Source organism: Natator depressus, chromosome 1, assembly GCF_965152275.1.
Source record: "Natator depressus isolate rNatDep1 chromosome 1, rNatDep2.hap1, whole genome shotgun sequence".
Classification (NCBI taxonomy): domain Eukaryota; kingdom Metazoa; phylum Chordata; order Testudines; family Cheloniidae; genus Natator; species Natator depressus.
The window spans coordinates 160,343,624-160,370,957 of record NC_134234.1 but is presented as its reverse complement, the minus strand read 5'-3'; the positions used below and the strand labels follow the sequence as shown (position 1 = coordinate 160,370,957).

General features: G+C 41.2%; 2 protein-coding genes across 6 annotated transcripts in view; both read left to right on the top strand.

Moving 5' to 3' along the window:
• MORC3 (MORC family CW-type zinc finger 3) overlaps positions 1–12,433 on the top strand; it is a 56,433-nt gene extending 44,000 nt beyond the window's left edge. For all 3 annotated transcript variants that reach the window (XM_074970168.1, XM_074970178.1, XM_074970170.1), the window contains exons 14-17: positions 823–1,010; positions 2,014–2,842; positions 7,764–7,927; positions 10,302–12,433. In XM_074970168.1, the coding sequence (XP_074826269.1) occupies positions 823–1,010; positions 2,014–2,842; positions 7,764–7,927; positions 10,302–10,455 (1,335 nt within the window). In that variant the 3' untranslated portion in view covers positions 10,456–12,433. The remainder of the gene's footprint in view (positions 1–822; positions 1,011–2,013; positions 2,843–7,763; positions 7,928–10,301) is intronic.
• Positions 12,434–16,654: 4,221 nt separating this feature from the next.
• CHAF1B (chromatin assembly factor 1 subunit B) overlaps positions 16,655–27,334 on the top strand; it is a 31,467-nt gene continuing 20,787 nt past the window's right edge. The window contains exons 1-6 of one of the 3 annotated variants that reach the window (XM_074946523.1): positions 16,655–16,774; positions 17,281–17,368; positions 19,356–19,486; positions 19,865–19,997; positions 20,740–20,857; positions 22,592–22,695. In XM_074946523.1, the coding sequence (XP_074802624.1) occupies positions 19,361–19,486; positions 19,865–19,997; positions 20,740–20,857; positions 22,592–22,695 (481 nt within the window). In that variant the 5' untranslated portion in view covers positions 16,655–16,774; positions 17,281–17,368; positions 19,356–19,360. Of the gene's footprint in view, positions 16,775–16,802; positions 16,825–16,874; positions 16,914–17,280; positions 17,369–19,355; positions 19,487–19,864; positions 19,998–20,739; positions 20,858–22,591; positions 22,696–27,334 lie in introns of those variants that run through there. The other 2 variants (XM_074946543.1, XM_074946533.1) reach the window with 2 other exon arrangements.

Sequence of the window (27,334 nt, the reverse complement as noted above, 5' to 3'; positions counted from 1 at the left end):
TCCACAGCATGTGTTAGCAAAATAGTGACTTCAAACAGTCTAGTTCCTGTGCCAGTCCTGTTAAGTTTTTCAGTGAAGTTGCCCCCCTAATGTGTAGCAGTCTTACACGTTAACGTATGAGAGTCTTTTTAACGGTGTTTAAGCATATTTTACCTATTTTTAGTGAGCACAGTTCTTTACGGTAACTGCAGTTTGGTAAAATTTAACACAAATGCGTACAAAGATGATCAGTTTATTTATAATATTTCCTTAACAGGTCTTAACCATAAACCATTTGGACCTGTTTCCAGGCTAGGACATTTTAATCTTTATTTCCAAAATTCCACCATACGGTTTTTGTGTTTATTCCCTAAGTAACATGTATTTTTACTTCATGGTTAAACAGAACTTTTGGCTAGGATTTTAATGGTTGGATGTTTTAGTGTTTTTGAATGGGCACTGCACCATTCAAAGTAGCTCCATCATCCATAAATATAACATATTAAAAGAAAACAGAATATGGATGGCATTTTTGAATAAGGTTTTGGTGGTGGGGGTACAACAGTGAGCTTGGGGTTTTGTTCTAATGGGAACAGGGGTTTTCAACCAGGGGCTCATGACCATCCTGCCCTTCTCATATTGCTAAATGCGAGGCAGGTTTCCAGCTATATGTGAGGGTAGCCCAGGTATGGGACACATTTTGAACTTCTGTAATAGTTCTGCCAAATAGTTCTGTAATAGGGTACATAGTTCTGCCAAATTTAGATTTTAGATACCCCTTCCTACCTTCAAGGTGTCTATAACTTCTGTGCTTAGTCTAATTAAATATTGCTTTTTCTACAGGTTAATAATGAAATGTATTTTAAAACACCTTCTGTCTCTTCAATCAAAAATGCATTGTCATCTATGAGTAGAAAGGAGGGTGCTCTAAGATCACACTTAACAGAAGCCTTAAACACTTCTGTTACAAGATCTATAAACACTTCAAATAATAGATTAGTATCTTCACCTCATTTGGATCCTGAAAACAGGTTAGTGAATAAATGCAAAATAGCTTTCCATTCATCTCAGGAATAAATAAGTTTGCAAATGAAAATAATTATGGTGTTTGTAATAGGTCAATTGCTAGGCTGTGACAGCCATAATAATGATTGATGTATTTGAGCTATTATGATAGCTGTCAGCCATTAGATCAGAAGCTTTCTGAAGAGTGAAAGCAAATGTAGGAAGCATTTTGCTAACAAGGAGGAAGATTGATTACCTATTTCTCTTAGTCAGGAAAGACTGCTTTGTGTTAGCTATCTTTCCAGTATATTTTTCTCAAGAAGCTTCCATTTCAGGTAACCTTTTATTATATTGTCACTTCTTGGCCCAAAGTTTTAGTCTGTTTCAGGATATTGTGTGAAAACAAGTCAATTGCTAGGTTACTATAAAAATAGTGGTTGATATCTACCCTGACTAATGAGATGTAGTTTTTTCTTAATGTAACAGTCTTTCTAGTCAGAGCCTCTTGAATGGAACAGATGTCAGCAGAGAGAACACCTTTCTCTTGACTTGGCCTGTCTTTCAGCAAATTACTTGTAATTCTGAATTAGTTAAATAAAGATGTTGTTGCTTCCATTGTCTCAAATAGCCTGGGATGAATCCTTTTGATTCAGTTCAGCCATGAAACCTGATCTCTCCTAATGTTCTTAACTGTACCAAGCACAACCAACAGTCACTACAATAGATGAGCAGAAAGACATCCTCTCTTATTCACGGTGTATAGCGTCCGTTCAATGTCCAGTTTTCAGGAGTTCTCCAAAATGTAGGATTTACGACTCCTAAAGTTGACCTCAAAATTTAGAACTTAAAGTGCACATGATTTGTCTAGAATCACCAGTGCAGTCCAACAAATATGTACTTTATTTTCATAAGCACTGTTCACACAAACTTTTTGAAATTATACAGTTGAGAAAACAAATTATTTTGAATAATGTGGTAGTTTGCACTAGCTGAATATTTCATTTCTTCCCCCCCTCCCCCCCCAACCAGCCTTAAACGGAAGATTTCTGGTTGTTCGCCTGTTACTTTAAAGACACCACGATTAAATAACCACACATTTGACAATCACACTGAAGATGATGATGAGGACGTCATCATCTTAGAGGAGAGCAGTACTCCAAAGCCTGCAGCAGACTGTGATGTTACAATAGTAAAAACTGAGCATATTAATGTGGAACAAAGCAGCATGCAAGAGGAGCCTTGTGGTGCAGGTAGTTCAGAAGATAAATATGAGCAGTGGACTGCATCAACCCAAACTGAGATACCAAGTTTAGTGGTTAAAAAAGAAGAAGTAGAAGAGAATATAGATATGCAGCTACCCAGATCAACTTTGGAAACAAGCCAACAAGAAATCATTAATGCTTCTGAGGCATCTTCTGTGGATTTTAGCATCAAATTAAATGAACTAAGAAATCAGCTGCAAGTAGCAAACCAAGAAAAAGAAAATTACCGAAAACAGTGTGAAATGTTAACCAACCAGATGAAAATACTAGAGCAGAAGATACTAGAAATGAATGATAACTATGTGAAAAAGGAAATGTGTCATCAGTCAACTGAGACTATTATATTCCCAGATGACAAACTAGAAAATTTTAAAGAGAAAAGTCCAGAAGAAGTGGGTATTTTATATGAACAGGCCTTAAAAGAGATGGAAAAGCTAAAGGAACAGTGTAGTACTTTGCTAAACTTAAAAACGGAATGCAGCAAATGTGCTAACAATGAAAATAAAAATGAGGTGGATGAAATTGCTGTGCAACTTGATGATGTCTTCAGACAACTGGACAAATGCAATACTGAGAGAGATCAATATAAAAGTGAGGTATGTTTGTTAATATGGTTTATGGCAAGGTAAAGTGAATATACAGGACCTGTCTTTTTTTTTTTTTTTTTTTTTTTAAAGATAGCTACAAAATTATTCACACAAGGCCCTGATCCTGTAATGAGCTCTATCCGCACAGCTCCCTATGGTGTCAGTGGGGCTCCTTATGAGCAAAGAGAACAGCCACATCGAGTACACTGTAGGATCAGGGTCAAAATTTGTGGATGCAATTGCACATACAAATTATCATAATTATCCAGCTGCAAATCAGTTAATTGGAAATAAATTAGGATTATCTCATTAGCTGACATCTCCTGTGTATATGCTAGATCTTGATTGCTGTAAATTGCTAGAGGAGTGAATACCTTTTGGTTGTTTTTAGTATCCTGTTACCTCTATTTCAAAAATTCAGGTACGAATATTTTTTCAAATAGTTAATTTTTTTAATTTAACAATTCTGGTAAATATTTATCATATACTATGTTCAAGTAACACAACTAATAAAAAGTGCCAGAAAAGATACCAAGCATTGAACTGGGATAGAGTTACTCTCACTTCTCTTTAGAAGTGATCCTTCCAGAGTAAGCTTGAGAGACCCTGATAGACAAATATACAGGAGTTCATTGCTTTTGGGTAGTTCATTATTTGTTTTTGTGAATAAACAGGATAGACACCGCAGGGGATTACATCAGCCATCTTTTTAACTTCACTTCTTAACGCCTTTTCCCATTTACATGGGGTTGGAGGTGCCTATGATTCACTACTCCTTCCAGTTCATGGCACAGGTTCGTAGGTCTTGGAGTTCCAGTCCTTTTCTCATCAAACTTCTCTTGACAGTCTTTCCATTGTGTCCTCTGTCTTTCATGTCCTTTCTTGCTGTTCTTTCTCCCATGCTTTCTTTGCTATCACTGAGAGTCCCAAATTCATCTTCCCCCTAACTCATTCCATGTGCACTCTGTTTACTCTCTGCTTGCCTGCCATTCTCTTCAGTATATTATTTTATACTACCCACTGTTGCCAAATCAGAACAGGCAGGGACAGACAAATTCAGTGAACACATTTCCTTTCAGTTTGTGAATTAATTGCAAGTTCCACAGTACTCCTGCCTTTCACTGCCATCCAAGGACATTGTGGGGCTCTCTTCAGTTCTCCAGATCTTGGTCCAATTGCATGAAATATACTTCCAAAGAATACAGATTCTTCTGTCCAGAAACTTCAGTCAACACCTCTTCTACCACTCTTCCTTACTTGCATAATTGCAGTCTTCTGTGTTTACCTTCAAACCATGATCTTCAAACACAGATGCCTACTCTGATACCATATTTACCAGTTCCTCTTTGTTGTCAGTCAAAAGGGCCAGATGGTCAGCGTAGATTACCTTTCTCTGTCTCCACAGGTTTGCTTCTTCTATTAAACTCCATAACTAGGATGAAGAAAAGTGGACTCAGCACACTGCTTTGTCTGACTCCCACTGTTGCCTCAGAACTCTCTGAAATTCCATGTATTGTTACCACCTTAGTTCTTGATCCTCAGTGAAGCTCCTCTATCATATCCATTTCTGTAGTCCCCGTCCCATTGATTTCAATACTGCAGACAATGCAGAATCAAGTCATATGCTTTGTCAAGATCAATAAATGCTACGTAGCAGTTATGCCCTCCATTTATAATTCTTTCAAACTTCTGTCTCATTGCAAATATGTCTGTAGTATTCCTTCCCTTCTTAAATCTCCTCTCCTATATTTTCTTCCACCTTGCACCAAAACCTTACCTCCAAAACTCTTTAAAGGATTTTAAGAGTCTGATTTAACGGACTGATGCCCAATAAGTGTTTGGATCATTTGCATCACCCGTGCCCTCCCAGAGAGGCACAATATTGCAGGGATCGGCAACGTTTGGCCCGCAGCCCACCAGGGTAAGCCCCCTGGCAGGTCGGGCTGGTTTGTTTACCTGCCACGTCCGCCGGTTCGGCCAGTTGTGGCTCCCACTGGCCGCAGTTCGCTGCTCCAGGCCAATGGGGGCTGCAGGAAGCGGTGCGGGCCAAGGGATGTGCTGGCCGCTACTTCCCACAGCCCCCATTGGCCTGGAGCGGCAAACTGCGACCAGTGGGAGCTGCGATCGGCCAAACCTATGGATGTGGCAGGTAAACAACTGGCCCGGCCCACTGGTGGGCCGCAGGCCAAATGTTGCCAGTCCCTAATCTATCCCATTCTCCAGTTAAGTGGGATCCCAGCAAACGCATAGGAATGTATGAAGTGAGTATCTGCTGTTGCCTTGATCATATCAACAGTTACCTCATCTTCACTTGCTACCTTACCATTCTTCATCTTATTCAGTGCTTTTAACTCCTCTACAGAGATCAATACCTCTTTGAGGCTTCTCCATAATTGCTGAAGATGCTTGCTGTTGCAGTTCTCTTCTTGTTTCACAGCCTTTGGAAATATTTTTTTCTATACCTGTACCATACCTTTAGGGTTAATCATCACACAGTTCCCATCCTTCATGCAGAAAGCTCTATATCGTGTTTCATTTGTTCCTCTTTTTTGCTAACCTAAAAGCCAATTTCTTGACATCTTCCTCCAGCTTTCTGTGTAATTCCTCTTCGGCCTCCATTTTCACTTTAGCAACTGCATGTTTTTTGTGTGCTTTTTTTTCTTCTCATCACACCCTGCTTTCTCAAACTCTTTAAATAATTTTGTTTTTAATTACTCTTGGACATCAGACTTCCATCGCCAGCTTGTTATCCAAAAGTACCACTCGTTCTGCCACATTACCTTCACTGCCTTAATGAAATGGGTAGGGATGGTGCCCCTAGCTTCTGTTTGCTAGAAGCTGGGAATAGGCAACAGGGGATGGATCACTTGATGATGACCTGTTCTGTTCATTCCCTCTGGGGCACCTGGCTTTGGCCACTGTCGGAAGATAGGATACTGGGCTAAATGGACGTTTGGTCTGACCCAGTATGGCCGTTCTTATGTTCTTAACTTCCTTAATTCTCCCTCCACTCTTCACTGTCTTTGGCAAAGCATGAAAACCTTCCTTTACTGTTTGGCAAACTTCCTTTCTGCCCCCTTACATAACTAACTACCAGTGCAATTTCTTCCTCAGTTTCATTCTTTCCTGTCTTCTCAGGTTATACATTTTAGCTATTAATACTTGCTATACTGAGTGAATGTGTGGCAGAACAACCTTTGTCTTTCACCATTTTCATGTGTTCTCTTACCAAAATATACCAGTAGTCTACATGGGCTTTGCTTTTTCCACTATAATATATCATCATATGGGATTCTTTTTTTTAAACAGTATTCACCGCTGAAATCCCATTAAACACCACTTAACCCAGTTTTCTCCTTCTGCATTTCTTTTACCAAATCCAAATTTACCCAACGCTCCTTCTGTTGGGCTCCTTTCACCAACATGATTGCTGGTAACAAGGTGTTACTCTCATCCATAACCACCAATTCTGCCAGCTCATTTCTAAAGTTGTTCTTCTCTTCCATAGGTCTGCCTGATTGTGGGGCAAACTTTGACAACAACCCTATTCTCTATCAACAACCATACTATCATCAATCATTTTCCTCTTCTTTCTACCCTCATGACATCAGTGATCTGAGCTTATGATGATAGCTTCCCCATTCATTTTCTTTTTTCTCACAACCAAAAAATTTAAATCCATCTTCCAGGATTATACTTCTGCCTCCACACCATGTAGTTCTAAACCAAATTGCTATAGTTTAATGTATCTGAGTGTTATGGAAATTGATCAGTTTGGGTAATTTGTCTCCATCTTTTTCAAAATATTTTTAGAGGAGAGTATCTATACTCTGCCATCATTTTTTGGTCACCAAGAATTAGTTAAAACCATAGAAGTGACAGCTAACTTTAGAAACTAAGTTCTTTTGGAATTCACACAGGATGGATAAAAAATTAGTTTTAAAAAGATCAGTTCTTTAAATTTTACTAGTTATTTCCCTATCTTATAGTATTAAATTGCTAATGTGGATGTTTTGTATGTTTCTTTAGCTTTCTAATTGTTCATAGAATTTCAGTTTTTATACATAAAATGCTCATCTATACTGAAAGTCAAGAGCCTCATTAATAGCCTTAATCTGAAAACAACATGCACACAGATACAGAATTGATAAGTAAATTGCCCATGCTGTGTGCGCACTAAACTCCACTTCTTGATATACTGAATTTCCACAAGTCAAGAAAGCTGAAGTGCTTTGTCCAGTCTGTACTCAACCATCAGGGTATGCAGTGTGAAATCAATGGAACGTGTGCTCCTAAATAAGTTAAGTGCTTTTGAAAATCCAACTATTAGTTGCCTAAATTAGCTTTAAGTGCCTAACTTTAGGCTTCTATTTTTGAAAATTTTGGCATATGTAAAGTATGTTCACCAATATATTGAATATATACACTAATATATGTTCACTAATTTAACTTCTCATTGTTAATATTGAAGCAATTTGTTTTGAACGGAAAGATTTTGTGGCACTAAGACTTTTTAATAACTACAATTTTAACCTCTGATACTGCAAACACTTTTGTACGCTCATGTTGGTTTCAAGCAAATGAGTAGTCACATTGAAGAAAATCTGATATTAATGTGAGCAGAATTATGTACCTGCTTAAGTGTTTGCAGGATCACGGTTTTAATTTAATATTTTGTTTTCCTGTAGCAATTTTGTAAAATAGATATGATACCCAACCAGTAGTGACATTTTTTAAAAGCATACTTTAGTTTATTATTTTTAATTTGAAGTAAAACATTTTCAGATTCGTTTTTTAAAGCATCAGTAAACTTCTTTTAAAAATCAAGTGATCGTTAGTTAAACCAGTGATTTAAATCGCCTTATTTTTAAATTACTCCACTGTGACTTCAGAAGTATAAAATTAACTTACTTTGATTTACCTGTCTCAGATTGAACTGCTGGAAATGGAAAAAACTCAAATTGGTTTTCAGTGCGAAGAGCTTAAAAGAGAAGTTGCACAGTTAAAAGCTACAATTCCTCAAGTGGTAGCATGTGCAAATGATTCTACAACCAGTAACATTGAAGATCCTGTCAGTTATTCTGTTGAAGAAAGGTATCGCTTTTCTTACTTTTAAACCAGAAATTTGCCTGGAATAGCCTATCAGGCTTGTACCTTAAAACATTGTCAAAGTTCATGATTGATTCTGTGACCTTTTGTGGCTTTCTGAATCTTCACTGCCCCTTCCTTTCCCCACTAATGTTCACACTTTATCATCTTCCCAAAAAATATTTCGGATTAATGTATGTATAATGTGTCCAGATTGCAAGTGTTAAAGAATCTAAATGTGTAGTTTGTCTGAAAATCCTAAAAAAAAATAAAATAAAAATAGAAGAAAGTTTCTCTTTATTCAGGTAGAACAATGGCTTTTTATTGGAGTTAACAGCTTGCTTGCTTGCTTGCTTGCTTATCGCTGTACAATGCACAGAAGACATTTTCTGAGGCGTTTTTACTCCAAATGTATATTAGCACGTGTCTATACTACAACATTAAGTCAACGTAAGTTATGTTGACCTACAGCCAGTGCAGTAATTAAATAGGCTGTTCATGTCCACACTACCCTCCTTGTGCCAGTGGTGTGCATCCTCACCAGGAGTGCCTGCATCAACTTAAGTGGGGGCATTGCAGGGGGCTGACAGCCAGAGCCCCACCACTGCAAGGTTGACAGTTGGTGCGGGGCTGACTGTGGGAACGCTGTTGCCCTAGGGCTGGCAACCAGCCAGGTGGTGGTGGGGCTGGCGCTGATGGCACTGACCTGCCCCATATGGGGGTGGTGGGGCTGGCGCTAAAGGCGGCGCCATGCAGAGGTGACAGGGTAGGGCTGGGGAGGCTGGCCAGGCTGGGGCCGCTGGCCCTGGGTGGTGTGCCCATGCGGGAGCAGCAGGGCTGGGGCTGCTGGCACTGGCTGGTGGCTAGCGGCTAGCCCCAGCCCTGCTGCCCCCACGTAGGGCTGGTGCGGCTGGCCCCATGTGGGGGCAGCGAAGCTGGGGCTGATGGCACTGGCTGGCTCCATGCAGGGGCAATGGGGCTCGAGCTGTCAAAGACAGTAACAGGTGATCTAAGCAACGAAGTGTCTACACATACTGCGTCTACTTAACTACATTAACCTAAGCACACACTTTCATGCGCAGAGGTGAAATTATTACGTCAGCGTAGTGGACGACTTACTGTAGTGTAGATGCTTAAAAAAATTAGGTCCATGTAAGCTTCCCTATGTTGACCAAACTCTGTAGAGTAGACTAGGCCTTAAATGTTCTTTGTTATGGATTATTGACACCCTTCCTCAAATGCTACTGCAAACTGTAGCACTAGATTGAGTTACCATTCCATTCAAGTCTGTTCAGAGTTGTCCCTGCTCGCTAGATCTCTAGTGTTAGGTTTGAGCTGTAGCTGCATCATCACTTGTGATCATTCCTCTGTCTGCCAGCATTTCCTTTGCTGTTGGCATCTGACTTTAATGACTTGTACTCCCTGGAAGGATTTGCAGATATTTGAATTTGTTGCACTAGTGACCACCCACAAATCGTGCTGGGACTTATCAGCAGAATGGATGCTAACCTGGAAGGAAAAGCAGGCTGAAGGAAGAGATAAAAAGGATGGCTGAGTTGGAAGTAACTTTGAGCAGCAAAGAGGCATGGGGGTAGAAAATGAACACAGGAAAGCAAGAATAAGAGAAGGAACACAGAAAATAAACAGGAGGAGGAAAGGAAAGTAGGAGAGAGACTGAAGCAGAAAAAAAACCTGTAGAGTAACACAGAAAAATATAGCTAAAATGTAGCCTTACACACCTATTGTACCTTTATTTTTAAGGTAGTTCTTGGACAAATTTCTCTTTCCAGCTGGTATTTTCCCCCTCTCCCCCTCCTCCCCTTTTGTCTGTCTCGAGTTGGCTTTCAGTGTGTGCCTAACACTTGGGCCAAATATGCCATGCTCGCATGTTTCTGCATGTACTTCCAATTTTTAATACTTTGGAATTGTTTTGAGAAAGCAAAATTGAGATTGAAGTGAGGTATCTGGGTCAGTATTTGGGTTTGTGCTACCCAAACAATCTCTCATCTTGCTTCAAAAGAGCCTCTATTTTGAGGCAATGAGGATGGAACCAAGTTCCGCCCTTAATGTTTGTTTAAAATGGAATGAACATGTAATCCTCCAGCTCAGGAACTGTGGTGCTCAAACCTTGGAAAAACTAGTCCAGCTAGTTCCTTGCCTTGAGTTACTTCATAGATAACTTTAAATTAAATTTCATCATGTCTTATATTGGCTGATACGTTTCTTTGTAAACCTCAAATTTGTAGAACCTTCTGTTTTAGTAAGGTAGTCACATTGTTTATAAAGTTCAATATAAAATGTTATGGACTAATCTCAATTTATCTGCACTCTATATATAAAAAAAATCTTCCTTAATACGATCATCATTATTTCCTTACAGCCTGAAACTGCGATCCCTCCGAGTTAACGTTGGACAGCTACTGGCTATAATAATGCCTGATCTAGATTTGCAGCAAGTAAATTATGATGTTGATATAGTTGATGAAATTTTAGGACAAGTTGTGGAACAAATGCATGAAATCACCACTACTTAATATCCTTTACTGAAGACATTAAGAAACTTGCTGAATCTTCCACTATATTGTATGGTTTCCAAATTGTAAAGACTCGTTTTGTTTTTATGTTTGAGTGATTTAGATACAACTCAGTGTAAAATATACTGTGTGCACTCAGATGTCAGATACTGTGGGTACTTTTCACGTACCTTTTAAGTTTCTCCTTAAAAGGAACAGTCAACATTGACAGACTGTGGATGTACCTAACTTATTAAGAATTTTGTTTGTTTTAAAAATAAATGTTTGTAATTAAACTTGCAAATATTTTCTATTACTTTGGAATCTTAAACAGTTTTTACAGAGCTTTTCATTTGGCTTTTAAACTTTTGTATTCTCAGTGACCCTTAAATGTATTTGTTCCCCCAAAACTAAAAACTTACCCTCTCTGATCCCCCTCTGAAAACAAACCACGATAGCATGGTTGTAAATATCAGTATTCTCCTTGTAAACAATAATGAAACAGGCAAGTTTTGTGAGTTTGCCTTTACTTATGATAAAATATAGTTGGTACATGAAATTTTTGGGCTGTGGTCCCTGGTAGCAATATGGATTGTTGGGGGGGTTGGGTTTTTTTGGTACAGCAAGGGTCTGATCATGACATGTGCTAATACCTGCAGTTCCCACTAAAGCCAGTAGGAATTGCAGATGCTCATACCACTCAAAGCATATTGCTGTGGTTCTAACTACAAGTAGGCATAGTTTTGGTATGTGCTATGAGCTTATTCATAGCTCTGCCAATGCATCTCACTGCTGACCTGAAATACTACCATTTTAATACTACCCCCTTGAGTGAAGACTGCTAATCATGTTAAATTGTATAGTGGTTTTGTGATGTTGGCAAATACATAATAGGGAAAAGATATGTCCTTAAAAAAACCCCTCAGAACATTGAATTGTTACAATATTGATTACTGACTCTGCCATAGAAACCCCTATTTGTTAGCTTTTTTGAAATGACATTACTGTAATCAATCCTAATTTAGCTTCCCATGAAAATACCAATAATGCAGCATGCTGTATGATTACAATGGGCTACTCAGTTTTAGAAGAATTATGTAATTAAAAGGGCATTTAAGTTAGATACTTTTAAAAGCAAACAAATTACCTTACTTCTGGTGTTAATGACCAATGAGTTTATTGAAGCTGAAAACTTAAATCTAATTTTTTGTTTATGCTGTTTTAAATTTTGCACATTTTTTATGGACAAAAAAAGGGCTAGTCCTTTTGTTTCTAGTCTCTTTTGCTGGTTCTCATGTATTAGCACAGTGCTGTAATATCTGCAAAACAGGTGAATGTTTAAATTTAAGTGCTGAGGACATATAGGGATAGTGATGGTATGCTTCTTCAAACCATCTTTTTCCCAGGCAACAAAGGTGTCGTCCTATCATTTGACTAGTGATCTAAACAAAATGTTTCAATTAAAACCTTTAAAACAATCATGAAAAGATCCCTTTAAACATATTTGAAACATCTGTTTCTACAAAACCTACATTTTTTGGCTTAAGCAACCTTACTGTCCTGTTTAAATTAGGCTGCATTCCCTTAGTTGTACTTTGCTAGTCTGTGTAGCCTAAAAGTATCTTGAATACCTGATCTAGTATTATGCTAGTAGGGATAAAGAAATACTATTGTGCTTATAATGGTTAAATTTAATGTTTAATTTTGAACAGGTAGCTGAAATATAACAATGTTCCTATACCTAAGTTGTTTTTTGATAAACTGGTGTGCAATTTTTCATTTCGTCTGTCATTATTTATTTTCTCAGTGTTTTTTGTCCAGATACTTCTGTAGTTGAAATTATTATAGATGACTGGTAAAATACAATGTCTATTGAAAATTAAAAATTTATACTGTACATTTAAATTTTGAGGAACAGCGGGTAAATGGAAGTAGGTTTACTTGTTAAAGTACATAGATGTATTTTTTTGTAAAAAGCACGTTCTGGTTTTCTGTCAGATCAAAACTTTTAACTGGTCAATAAAAAATTAATTTTGTTTTAAATAAGAATATGCATAATAGCTATCTCTGGCTTTATTTTAACATTCATCCTTACGAGAAATCTGGCATCCACTTTACCATGCAGCCTTTTAGAAGAATGTCAATTTGCTTGCTTCTGTAATCCACACTAACAGTGTAGTTCTGTCACTCTCTTTAGCGGTTAGATCACATATAAATGTTTGACTCTACTTCCATGCTAAGAGACCTGATTCTTTAACTCAAGTTCTGGAGGCTAGTGTTTTCATGTTCTGAAGTCCCAGGTTCAATGCCAGATTTCTTAAACAAAGGGTGTTGGTACTGTCACAGTTCAGAGCAATTGCATCTCTGCTCCTGCTCTGTGGTCCAGCAAGGACACCCATTCTAAGCTCCCAGCTCCTCAGCTGTCACATCTGTCTCCCTCCTAATCAGGTTATTTGCAGGCTGCACATTATACTATGAATTCCCCAGCAGTCAGACCGTAAACAGAGTAAGTGCCACAATTAAGTTACCACACAGCTCTAAGCAAGCACATTTATTCTTAAGGTAAAATTACAGAAACAAAAACATACTCTAAACTTACTAGAGATCACACCCCATCTTCCACAAGGGTTCTGTCAGTCCTTTAAACGCTTCCCTGAGGATTGGGGGCCTCCGCTTGGATAGAAGGTTCTATCCATTTGCTGGATCAGAAGGAAAGCCCTCCATTAGTTAACTATATTCAAACAAAAGTCCTTCTTTTTGGTCCCTGGAGAGATCAGTTTGAACAAGTATATGCAAGACTCTCCAGTCAGTGCTAGCTCTCTGGAAGTGTTACAACTGGAGTGAATTTGCCTAACCCCACCCCCCCACTCACCTTTAGTTCCTGGAAGACTTGGGTCTCCCTCCCCATATGGAATTGCATACAATCCCTAGCCTACGATACATAAACTTCAAGAAGGTTGGGCAGTTTCCTGCAATACCCTGGACAAATCTGTCACAGGTACATTTGGTTATCCAATCTAACCACTAGACCACACACTGCTTCCAAAGCCAGCAATGGAAACCAAGATTCCGGATGTCCAGCATTCCACTGTTGTTCCACAAAAGCTTGTGTAACCCACTGGCAATGTACCATCCCTCCCTGTAAGGGCTAGTCCATGTAAAGAATATCAGCATGCTTCACCCACCTCCATAATCCCTGCATGAACACACCAGCTATACCTACTGCTGACATGGAAGAGGTCTGTGCTGTGGACTGGAAGGTGGTGGGTTCTAACCTTGCAGATGACCCAGATGGAGTGGAAAAAATATATATAAAACTCAGTTTAAGAGCCCTTAAGCACTTGTTGAAATGCTTTTATATTGCAAAATTGTATTTAGAAGTGAATTTGGATGTTGTACTATATACTTTACTGCTGTGTTTTTATTGATGTTTGGTTCAGAGTAATGCACAGAAGACTCCGTGTAACCAAAGAGTAGATTCTTGCTGTGTAAGCTCCAAAAAGGCCAGAACTTAAGTTAACTTACCTTTCCAGAAAGCAATCCTCATTCTGAAAGGGGTAACATTGGCACTTATTGGAGATTGAGTGTCTCAGGGCATTACTGCTCTAGAGCTCAAGTACTGCTACTCAGCCTTTCCAGACTACTGTACCCTTTTGAGGAGTCTGATTTGTCTTATCTTAAACTACTTCCTTACAAAATCAGACAAATACAAGTCACAGCACACTATTACTGAAAAATTGCTTACTCATTTTTACTGTATTATAAAAGGACTATAAATATGGTACTTGCATTTCAGTGTATAGAATATAGAGCAGTATAAACATGTCTTATGAAATTTTAGTTTGTACTAACTCTGCTAGTGCTTTTTATGTAGCCTGTTATAAAACTAGGCAAATATCTAGATGAACTGATGTACCCCTAGGAAGACCTCTGCATACCTCTACAGGTACTCCTACCCCTGGTTGAGAACCACTGCTACAGACCATTTCAGCACTAGGTCACTAGTCTGAATTGTGCCCAGCTCCACAGGAGTTAAAAATTGTTCCTCTAACATGTGTTTGGCATAAGCCTGGTTAAGTATAGCAAGACCTAAATTAGCAAAGGTTGGCCATTTTGTAATTGATACACACATTCGGGGGTGGGCAGAAGGAATGCAGAAGACAGACCAAAACACCATTTAATCTTTAGCACATAATCATGGGGTTTTGTAAAAAATCTCAGTTTTAAGGTTTGAATAGTTATTTTTGAACTTTTGGGGTTGTGAATACTGAACTATATCATGCATTCAGATGGGCTATAGCAGAGGTGGGCAAACTATGGCCTGTCCTGCCTGGCCCTTGAGCTCCCAGCCCCTCCCCCCACAGCCTCAGCTCGCTGTGCTCTGGCCTGCCACTCCTGCTGGGTAGTGCAGTGCCATGGCTGGCTCTGGCCAGCTCCTGCTGCTCTGAATGGCATGGAAAGGGGGGCAGGGGGTCCTGGGGAGCAGTCAGAGGGCAGTTGGATGGGGCAGAGGTTCTGGGGTGGTCATCAGGGGATGGGGGGCTGAATAGGTGCAGGGGGCCTGTTGGGGCAGGGGTGTGGATAGGGATCAGGACAGGGAGTGGGGGGGGGTTAGGGGGTGGAGTCTGGGGGGGGTTCCAGGAGGGGGCAGTCAGGGACCAAGGAGCAGGGGTTGGATGGGTCAGGGTTCTGAGGGGGCCAGTCAGGGGCAGGAAGTGGGAGGGGCCAGGCTGTTTGGGGAGGCACAGCCTTCCCTACCTGGCCCTCCATACAGTTTCACAACCCCAATGTGGCCCTCAGGCCAAAAAGTTTGCCCACCTCTGGGCTACAGAAAGGGCTGTAACCATTAACTGAGTACAGCAGACTTTGCTGAGGGGTCTGCACCCAGCCTCTCTCTCTCTCCTCACACCATATTCCCTGTTGCACTACAAATGCAGATGGCACCAACAGCAGGCCCAAGGGAACAGGTGCCAGGCTGTCTCCAACCATTCCCTCAGCCAATTCTAAGCCACAGGATTGTACCCCTACTTCCCTCCTAAACAGCCAGCTGCTGCCCCCCCCAAAACACCTGTTAGCAATTTGACTCACTCCAGCACCCTCTCCTCACAGCTTTTAGCAGTCACCCACCCTTTACACACCCCAGGCACCCTCTTCCACTCACGTACTCTAGCAGCCCTGGGGCTAATTACCAAGTTTTGTGCAATTTCATGTCACCTGACATCCTGCTCTGGGCCAAGTGTGTTGGCCATCAGATGAAGCTTATGGTCCTATGAAAACTTGCAAGAATGCAAATTAGATTGTGTCACTAAGGGAGCTTATCACAATTTGGCAGCTATAAGAAACTGTAAATTCCAAAAACAAAGTTGAGATCTGGTGCTGTAACCCCTCTGCCTCCCTGTAAAATGGGGACAATACTCAGCTTTATAAAGTGCTTTGTGATCTAGGGATGAGAAGTCCATGTTGAGTTAGGTACAATTAATTTAAATAATCATAAGAGTAGTGCAACTATCTTAATTCTGTTACCATTTCTGTATTCTCTAGCGCCCCCCCGCCATACCGACATAGGAAAATGTGCTTTAAGCAATTGTCTCTAACAAAAAAGACCCCTGCTGCTCTATAGAAGGTAGGATCCCTATAGCTGCACTAACCCCACGGCTCCGCCCACCTACCTGGAGTATTTTACAGGAGACTGAAAGAACGGAGCAGACAGCTGGAGCAGGCATGGGGAAGGGCCTTTTCTTATCTGACCCACTCTAGTGGAACGACTGAACTCGAGAAAGTTTCACTTTGCCACGACTGAATGAACAGAGGAAAATATACTTGAATCTCCATCATTCTGTAAAGCACCACACACACGCTGTCCCTAAATGCATACACCCTGCTCCCTCCTACATCGACACCACCCCTACACATACACCCTGCTCCCCCCTTCCTCCTTTATGCACGCACACACCCTGCTCCTTCCCTTCCTCCCCTAAACATACACACGCTCTGCTCCCTCCCTTCCTTATACACGCCCACCCGGCTCCCACCCACCTCTACGCACACACACGTGATACAGCCCCCACTTGTGCATCGGAGCTTGGGCCGAGGCTCTGGGCTCAGCGGGGCGCGGGGGAGGCGCGAAGCGGAACTCAGCGGCGCTGCCCAGCAGGTGGCGCTGTTGCCCTGTAATGTCCCCCGGGCACGAGTCCGCGGCGGGTGTGTCCCTTTCCTTCGACCCGGCCTATCTCGGACGCATGCGCGGTCACTGTTGGGGAGCTGCGGCGCGCGCGGGAAAGGCGAGCCCCGCCTGCCGCGGCCGGACCCGCCTCCCCTGCTCCGCGCGCGCCAGCCGCAGGTAGGGGCGGCCGCGGGCTCGGGGCGCCCCCCCGCTCCCCGCCAGCGGCGGTACGGCCGGGAGCTGGGGCACGGGGTGCTGGGGCGGGGCGTAAGAGGAGGTGCCGCCGGTGAACTGCAGGGTGCGGTGCGGCCCCCCGGTGGGTTGGAGGGTGCGGTGTGTATGTGGCATGCGGGGTGTACAGAGCCCCAGCTCTGTTGAGACGGGATTTGGTGAGGGGTAGCTAAAAGGCCGAATTCAGCTTTCCTGTGACTTCCTCGTGTTTTCCGTATCCCAGTGGTGGGTTTGTGTCCAGGGGCTCCAGGGTTCTCGTGTCAGGCTAATATTTTCGCGGGGGGGCGGGGGGTGTTGTTCAGACATGGAGTATTTTGAAGGGGGCCTCTTCATTTGCAGGGATTTGTCAGCTTGACTTGCTTCCCCTTCCTTTTAAACTTCATACTCAGTTTGGCAGACGAGTGCATATTTTACTTGAGTTTGATTCAAACCTTTAACTATGTGTGTGACAGTTCTCCTCTGCTGAGCGCCTCAGTCTTCCTCTCTGTAGAAAGCGGTGATGTGCAAAGATTGTTGAGACCTCTGGAAGACAGCTGCTAGGTAAGTGAGCATTGTTTTGTTATTGCTGAGGCACAGCATCTTTTCTGTGACTAACAGGCCCCTCTGTTCCTGGGAGGAATGATTTTTCTTCTGTTCTGTCTCTATTTCCCCTTTTTCTTCTATCCTTTCATCTCCCTTTCCACTCCAACATGCTAATTTTTTCTCTTCAATTTACCCTTCTTGGTAATTTTCCCTTCAAATGCAGATAATTTTTATGGTCCATGAGGTCTGCACTAAATAGTGAATTCTTCTTTTACTCTTCCCTCCTTGCTTTTCGTTTTTCTAGCATTACTTACTCCGAGGGGAATTCTGCACCACTGCACATGCGCAGAATTTATGTCCCCCGCAGATTTCTTAGCTTCCCCGCAGAAAAATGACTTTCTGATGGGGAAGCAAAAGGAAGCCAGTAACAGTCATGCGACCCTCCCAAGCATTATGTTTCGGGTGTCCAGGGCAACCGGCAGAGAGGTAAATCACTGTGGGCTGGGACTGGGGAAGACCCAGCTGGTGGCTCCTACTCTGCGCTGGGCTCAGATGCTGGTTCTGGCTGGGCTGGGGAGGATGGGATTTCCTCTTCCCTTGAACAGCATCCAGGGTTGTTTCAGACCCACCCCCAGATTTCTCACTTGGCTGTAGGAAGCTCTGCAAATTCTCTCCTCCTAACCCCCATGCTTCCTGCACCCATCGCACCTCAGTTGCAGGGGGAGGGATCTCTGTACAGGGAGCTGCTCCCCCATCCTCCCAACCCCATTGCATCCAGACCCCCTCATACCCAGACCCTCCCGCCAAGCGTCACTCCCCCACACACACCCAGAACCCCTCCAACAAGCCCCACTTCCCCTGCACCTGGACCACCCCAATGAGCCACCCGCACCCAGATCCCCACCATACCAAGTCCCAAATAGCTGCACCTAGATCCCCACCCCACTGAGCCCCATTCCTCCAGCATCTGGACACCACCACTGAGCCCCCCCACACCCTCCTGCCAAGCTCTTCCCCCTCCCCCGACACCCCTCCTGCTGAGCTCCAACTATCTTCACCTTGACCCCCTCTGCAGAGTCCCATTACCGTTGCACCCAGAACCCCCCAACAAGCTTGTGCATCCAGATTCTCCCCCCCCCCCGGCCCCGCACCCGGATCCCCCACTGAGCCAACCACACCCAGATTGCCCCACACAGAACCCTCTCAACCCACGCCTGGCTCCCCCCATACTAAGATCCTCCACACTTGGATCCTGCCTTGCTGAGCCTGCCTGCTCACACCTGGTGCACCTGTCACAGAGGGGCAGGATCCTGGGGTGTTTCTGGTGCAGACCCAGTCTTTGTGCTGTGTTAGGGTTGGGTGCAGCCTCGCTGCTGAGTCTGTGTCCTGGGGGAAAGTGGCATAGTGATCTCCCACCTTGTGCAGCTAGTGGCCTGTGCTCCCCAGTGCCATGCTGGAGACGCCACATTTATTTGACAAATAAGATTTGCAGAATTTTAAAATACTGTGCAGAATTTTTATTTTTTTGGTGCAGAATGCCCTCAGGAGTAATTATTCTTGCTGCTTCGACGAGGCTTGTGACTCAAACACCTATCTATGCAATGATTTGTGCTGCAGTCATAGCAGGGAGTAGAGGGATCAGAGCAGCATGAAGAATTCAACCATACTGAGGTCTGGGGATGGGAAAAATGATATGCCCACAGAAAATGTACCCAAACGCTATTCCAGCACAGTTACCTCTGTCATCGTAATAAGATTTCCAGTAACAGAGTAGAGAGCCATGGCTTAGTAACCTTTTCAGAGAATGTTCTTACAGAAAACTTTAGTTATTATAAACCATAGTTACTTAAAACAACTTTCCTTAGACGTAGTAATCTTTTGTGCTTTACTATAATGTTTTACTTATTATTTCTGTGGTGCTTATGGACACCGTATTGTTAACTCTGATTATAATTTTTGTCATAATAAATGCAAAATATCTAATACCTGCCATGTTTTTCTTTAGAAAGAATGAAGGTCATCACTTGTGAAATAGCATGGCACAACAAAGAGCCGGTCTATAGCTTAGACTTCCAACACGGAACAGATGGGAAAATCAATCGACTGGCCTCCGCAGGAGTAGACACAGCTGTTCGTGTGAGTTCCAAACTTTCCCGGATTTTAGTGTGTGCAGAATAACTACCAAGGAATTTAATTTTACTTTAAAATTTCACCTTCTTCTGGTTTTCCATGGGCTACCAGTGAGTGACTCGGATGAACAGTTATGTGAAAGTGGGGCATGAGCTCTGTCAGTTTGAGTTTAGTCTTCAAATTCTGGCTAATCTGCTTCTTCCTAATTTCATCTAGTTTGGGTACAATTTTGAAATTTTTGAGTGACTGCACTCTTCCTGCCTCCTTGTAAAATATATAAGTAACTGAACTGAAGAAAATGGTGCACACTAATTACATAACTGAAAATAGATCAATTTTCAGGTATAGAAGCCAATTTACTACCTGTAATACTTTTAAAACTAGATATGGAAAGTGGAGAAAGGACCAGATGGGAAAGCAATTGTGGAATTCTTGTCCAATCTAGCTCGCCATACCAAAGCAGTGAATGTTGTGCGTTTCTCTCCCAGTGGTGAGATTTTAGCATCAGGAGGAGATGGTGAGTAACATTATAATAAAGAAGATACATACATCTCATATAAAAATGAGCACAGAAACTGTCTATCTTTGGGTTTGTATTAACCACTGCCCTCCCTGTCACCATAATTCATGAGTGCCCCACAAACCCTAATGAATGTATTCCTCCAGCCTCCTTGTGAGATAGGGAAGTATTTTCTGTGTTTTACAGATGTGAAAGAATTATTCCTATTTTATGGATGTGGCATTGAGCAGCTTGCCCAATATCAAAAAGGGACTCCGTGGCAGAGTTGGAAATTAAATCCATCTCCCGAGTCCCGGACCAGTGCTTTATCCTCAGGACCAAAGGGATTGGATAGCTCTCTATTGGGTTCGACACACATATGTAATATTTTAAGGGAAGATTTCCAAAGGCACAAAGGGCGGTTAGGTACCCTTTGAAAGTCAGTCGAAAGTTGGGAAGCTGACACCCACTTGGACCTTTGGAAATTTCCTTCTTAATCAGATTGTTTAATGAAAAAGGCTAGATCAACATAAATCAAAACTAACATATACATTTGTTTCCTGTTCCTACGTAATAAAGGTAATGGTGGGGGGAAAAAAGCATTTCTAGGTCAATCACCTAAAAAAATCTCCAAGGCTAGTCTAAATATTTTTGCTGGTTGACTTTCACATTACATGTAACATAATAGCAAGATAAGGCCAATATAATAATTCATTATCAAAAAAACAAACATTTATAATCAAATCAAATTATTCCACAGATGCTGTGATTTTATTGTGGAAATTGAATGATAACAAAGAACCAGAACCAATAGCATTTCAAGATGAAGATGAAGCTCAGCTGAACAAAGAGAATTGGACAGTAATTAAAACTTTAAGGTAACTTAATTGGGCTTTTGGAGAGTTTTCTTCATTCCATGATGCTCCTTATGTCTGGAACAGCCTTCGACTCAACATAAGCAAATCCTCTTCACAGTTTTTGCAAAACTCACCTGCTCCATAGCGTATTCCTGTTATGCTTCTGCCCCCATTTAGTATCAGTCCGTGCTGGTGTTCTGTACCAGTCTGTTTCCCCAGTCTTCCAAGATTTTTAAGGCAGAAGATCTGACACCTGTGGCATAGCTCTCTGCACCTACTTATATGATCATTTACTTCAAAAGCTCTGTCTTTGTCCACTTTTGCACAGGGACAGTTTAAGAAAACAGACATTTTTAGCACTGAATTTATAGTGAACATAATTTAATAATGAATATTAAACAAAAAAGTGCCAAAAGCTAAAATGATTCATGCCTGTTTGCTAAATGTCAGTCCCAGCCAAATTTTAAAACTAGTTTTTAGAGTTGTTGTAAAGTTTTATTCCAGCTGTCTGGAAATATTATTTGCAAATTACAATAATTAAAAAAAAAAAAGTAAAGGTGACAATTGTATTATGTATTCATACAATACAAAATAGTCTTTATTTCACATTATATATGATGCTTATTAGAATCTACATGTATTCACAGTTAAAATAGTTCATTTATCTAAGTGAAATGAGTCGTGGGTTCAGTCCAGTTCCTACTGGGCAAGACATCAGAGCACCACTACCACAGTGGGAACTGAATGGCAGCCTGTTGTCACTCTCCGTAGAGAAGCAAAGGAATGAAAGGCTGTGGAAACTGAAATCACCATTTGTCCTTTGTGGGACAATATGTGGAATTCTATCCCCTGTTTGAGCAGCATCTGTGGATAAAGAGCACTTTGGTCTCCAGGTTCTCTCAGTTTGCATCCCTTATGGTCGTTAAATTCATTAGTAATTTACACTGTTTTACCAAAAAAAAAAAAAAAAAACTAGTCTAATACCTGATAAACCTGAATAGGTACAAAGTGTGTATAGTATAAAATATGCCTTTAAAAATGCTTGTATAATTTCCATACAAGACTGAAACAGCTTCCAAGATAAGTTGATTAGAATTAATTTCTCTAAAAAAAATTGGAATTTTTAAAAATGGGAATGTAACATGTATTTTATCATTCGGATAGTCACATTGTGGTGTAAATCTACAAAATAATGCTAGTGATTCTTACCATTTTTTAAACTTATTTTTTGTGGAGATTCTCCTAACTTGGCCTTGATATCAGAAGACATTCGTTCAAATGCAATATGAACTAAACTTAGATTCGGAGATTTGATATGCAAACGTTTTATTGAACATTTCTTGTGAAAAAATTTATCTGTAAAGGAAAGTTTTCTGAAAAAGTGACCTTTCTTGTATTTATATTATTTATTAGTACATGAACAATTGTGTGTTGTTTATATTGCACACAATCCTGGGGATGTTCATTTTTTCACATCTTTAATTATACATCATTTGAAGTCATTTGTGAATTCAGCGTTTTTATTTCTTTGAAAGATGCAGTGTTATACATAGGTTAGCAGGGGGTGTGTCACTCCTACTAGCAGGAATATATATTGTTTAAAAATAAAAAGCAGTGGCTGGCCATCTCATTATTGCAATACTTGATAACCTTTGGTCATAGGCTTTTAACATTTAAAAAAAATCTGACTGTGTTTCTTCATAACTCTTGTTCTTGCTATAACTAATGATCACAATTTACTCCCCTGGATTCCAGAGGCCACTTAGAAGATGTGTATGATATTTGCTGGACCCCTGATGGAAACTGCATGGCATCTGCATCAGTAGATAACACAGCTATAATGTGGGATGTCAATAAAGGTAATTGCTAAATTTCTAATTTATCTTTGTCGCATCCATCCTGAGATAAGTAGAATTGCTTAATGCTTAAAAAATAACTGAAAGCATCTTTTTTTTTTTTTTTAAGACAATATGGTCAAATTATTTCCTGAATTTGTGAGGAATACCTCTTAGTCTGGGAGCGTGATGTAGTGAAATCTTATTTTGTGGACAGGTTAGAGACAAAAGGGTCAGGGAGGGGTCATTTGATTCACACAATCTACAGAATCATAGTTTCCATGGTGTCTCACTCTGTGGCATGCCGTGGGGACTCAGCGCCCTCCCAGCTCCCGGTCCACCAGTGGCTGGAAATTTTGATAATACAGTGTTGTCAGGGATAGGACGAGTTGGGTATCTTTTGAAAGCCCTTTCTCCCACAACCACAATGGTACCAAACATGACAAATCTTGACCAGTTATATAGATGTATATTTGAGAAAATGTTCAAAAATAGACATTAACACAGAGATTCATTGCTTACATAAAAAAGACATTAATCTTTGGTAATTTTAGGGAAGCTAGCCTTGACATGTAGGCCTGAAAACATTTATTCATCAGTCATCGTCAATGTTGTCTCCATCTAGGGCACCACTGCTAGACATGTCGCACTGATTCTCATCTGCACTGCACTCGTACAGCTCTAAAAAGCAGACAGATGTTTGCTGGGTGGTGAGCATCTGGTCTTTGCACTTGTGAGCATTTGATTAGCAGAAGGATTGATTCTGGAGTGCGTAGCATTTCACACACACTGGTGTGATCAGTCCATCATCCAAGACCCATCCATGCCCAAAAGGGAGGATAGGTTTTGGATGTGCTTGATCGTCCCAAAGCCATTCCATTGCTTGATAATTTGCCCCTTTTGATAGCAGGTATAAATGCACCTCTTGTCAGTGGCAATTTTTCTGTTTTTCTACTTCTTGGAAAACATCCATCAACATAGCTCTGTAAGTGTCTTTTTAATATTGGTCTTCAAATAGTAAACTTGGCATATGAATGCCTCCAGTGTATTTATGACCTCATCAGTGATTGTCTCAGCCATTCCAAGCACCTTCAAAGGGTGGATAGAGTCTTAGGAGGGTGAATCAAATGCCTTCTAGTAAGATAATTTGGTCTTCCAGTAGTGTCCCATCCTGGCAGTGTGGTGGCATTCAGTGGTCTGAGTGGTAGGAACACATCTCTGAGGAATATACAGCGATTCTGTTCCCTAGCAGCGGGCACAAAAACAGAATGTTGCGGAAGTTTTGGGTAGCATCTCACAACACTAGCTCATGTGTGTCTTGTGCACACCTTTCACTGTGACATTGTTGCTGGCACCCAGTGCCAGAGGCGAACAACAGCAAGGTTCGTTGCTCAGTGTGCCTCACCCAATAATTACAATGGGGTGGAGAAGCAGAAAAGTTTATTTGCAGCTGCAAAGAAGGTACAGGGAGAATAGAATTTTAAATTTTGCATATAGAGCAGGAAGTTACACAGGCTTTTATACATTTTTTTTTTAGCATATTTAATAGCAAGCTGCCCTAAGTATTTATATAGCTAGCCAATTTAGTTACCAGCTAGTTTTTTTGTTTTTTGTATTATTTGTTAAACTATGCATAAAGCTGCTTTATTTAGCATTGTTTTTTAATATTTGCCTTGTTCGGCCTTGTTTAGTTTTAGGCAGTTTGACTTTGCAACATATTGTTGCAGATTTTTAGCATAACTGCTGTAAGCGTCTCCAGGCAGGGGGGCCAAGGACACTTGGGCTTAGTGCGAGGGGGCTTTATTGACATTTGTGGTCTTTTATTTTTTTTTGAGTTACCTAGTGGCCATGCCCAGTGTTTTTAACAACTTTTTTTTTTTTTTTTTTTTTTTTGAGAACATTTAACAGCCTTGGCTTTGAGTTTTTTTATTTCGACTATTTATTTTTTTACAATAGGATTTTGCATAAGCACTTTGTGATAGCCTTGAAGAGAATGACATATTAACTTTTGCAAAAGGGTTTTGACATATGATACTGCACAGCATAATACCATTAATATAAGCAATACAGGAAAGAGAAGTTTTAATAATAGGCTAAATAAACTACCAAGCCAAAACGACAAACCCCAGCCTGAAAACAAGGTTTGCAACCAATCGCTTTCAGGGGCAGTATAGGCAACCTGTGCTTTGGCTCGGGCATGGGCCTTAGCCTGTACCATTTTTTTTATAGATTGCTATTTTATTTATATATATATATATATAATATAAAAAAAACATTGGGGCCCGACAAGGGCACAAACCCCTCCTTGGGATGCCAAGAGATAGTCCAAAGCCAGCCTGTTTTGGAGGGAAAAGGTTTTGAACTGCTGTACCTTTTTATTTAATGTTTTTATTGCTAATTTTAAATTATTAATTGAGTTCTTTAACTTTAAGGCAACTTTTTTAAGTACCATTTGCAGCTTTACAGTATAGCGGCTTATGCATGCTATGGCTGGCCCGGTAAACAGTGGCGCTATTCCCAGTACAGAGCACCCTACAAGCTTCTCGGTTGTGAGGGGATTTTTTATATTGCCTTTTAATGCTGTAGTCAGTTCACAGAATCACAGATTTTTTATATTGCCTTTTAATGCTGTAGTCAGTTTCCACAGGGTTTTTTTTGTTTTTTTTTTTGTGACTTAACAGAGGTATTTCGGGCATTTTTAATTTTTTTTTTTGGGGGCAGAGTGGCAGTTATTGACAGATAAGGAACTTCAAGAGCTATATAACAGCTACCTGTCCAGTTGGCTGGCAGCACCTTATAAGCCTTTTGGCCACATACAAAATAGTGACCCTGTAGGGCCCAGTAAGGACTGTTTTTTAAGGGGATTTTTGGGATATTTAAGGCTGCTTTGGCTGCTTTTTTAAACAGTTTATATGCCCCTAAGGGGGTATTCTATTTTTTTGATTGGGTATAAATGGGGGTGTTTTTAATTGTACTGTTTAAATTACATTTGCCATAGGGACCACTACAAACCCACCATTGGCTTGCTACATTGGAGATATTAACTGGACGGCAAGTTATATTTTTAATTTTTTTTTTTTTTTTGTGGTAAGATTATTTGTAAGAGTTTTTTTTAAAAGGGGAGGAACCATTACACCCACACTGCTGACCTCCTCTTTGGTTTTTATTTCATATTTATTAGCTTATTTTGTAATAACACAGGAGCTTTTTTTTTACAGGACGCCCATAGTGATTAGATTGGTTTCGGGTAAAACATAATACTCCCTTAGTGAGTACTGCAACTGAATACTCCTGGTTTTGATAGGTGGCTTGCTGTAAAGAGGTCTTGTTTCAGAACGTCGAGTCCGTTCTTTTTTGCTTTTTGGTGGTGGCTAATTTTGCTAGGGTCAAGGGCAGCATGTCAAGGGGCATTCCCGTTTTGGGGGACAGTGGAGTTGGAGCACATACCCAGCAATCAGTCTGGTTTGTTAAAGTAGCAACATGGTGCGCAAGCGAAACAAAGGAGTTATGCTCCCGATATGCACAGTTTGGAAATAGTAATACAGAGAATAACAATGTTACCCAATTAATTATTATTAGAGTATTTTTAACCCAAGGTCTTCAGTACCTGGGTGGGCCCATTTTAGCGTTAAGGTGCCCGCTATTTGTGTGTTTTAAACAGTAGCTTTAGCCCGAGATTGTCACTAGATGAGGAGTCAGCAGGTTGGACGGTCCACTGTTTTGCTGACGAGGGGGCGGGTACTGCCATCAGACGAGAGTGATGGATCCAGTTTTTGTGTCCCTTGATATTTGTCGCTGTATGGGAGATCAGCAGGATGGTATAGGGTCCTTTGTACTTTTTCTGGAGAGGCTTGTTTTTCCAGGTATGAACAAGCACAGAGTCACCGGGCTGTAAGGAGTGGACGGGAGAGTCCAAGGGGAGAGGCTGGGAATCCTTGGTATACCTGTGAAGAGACAAGAGAACAGCAGACAGGGAACACATATACTGAGACAAAAAAACATTACCCAACTTTTATTCCCCTGATAGAACCAGGGTGCCATTCATAGGCCATGCCCTTTTAAACATAATTTTAAAGGGACTAAGCCCTAATGTACCCTTTGGGAGAATGCGGATACGGAGTAGGACGAGGGGCAAAGCATCAGGCCATCGCAGTGAGGCTTCTTGGCACAGTTTTGAGAGATGCCGTTTAAGGGTGTGATTGGTCCGCTCCACTACCCCACTGGCTTGCGGTCTCCAGGGCGTATGGAGTTTCCAGGGGATATGTAAGGCATGTGAGATAATTTCAGTGGCAGCCTCCTCGTGAGAACGATTAAGAAACTTCACTGAACAGTGAGAGGCAGCAGCTTCGTTATGCCATGTGATGACAAAATTCTTCGAGCACCTCTTCTCATGCTGGAGTGTTTTTCCTGCACAGTTGTCCTCCATGCAAGTGTGAGACAGTAGCTTCTTCATTGTGACACTGGCGATGTTCATGGAGTCAGTGTGTTGGACAGGTGTAATACTCTGGAATCTTTTCTTGCAATATTTTTAATTGATTCCTCTGCATATATGTTAAGCATGAGTGTCAGTGGTGCCACCGTCTGCAGTGTAACTTGGGGGGGACTCGCAGCCCCTCATGCCTCCCAGCACCAGGTATCCTGGTTGGTGGAAAGTTTTGTGGGT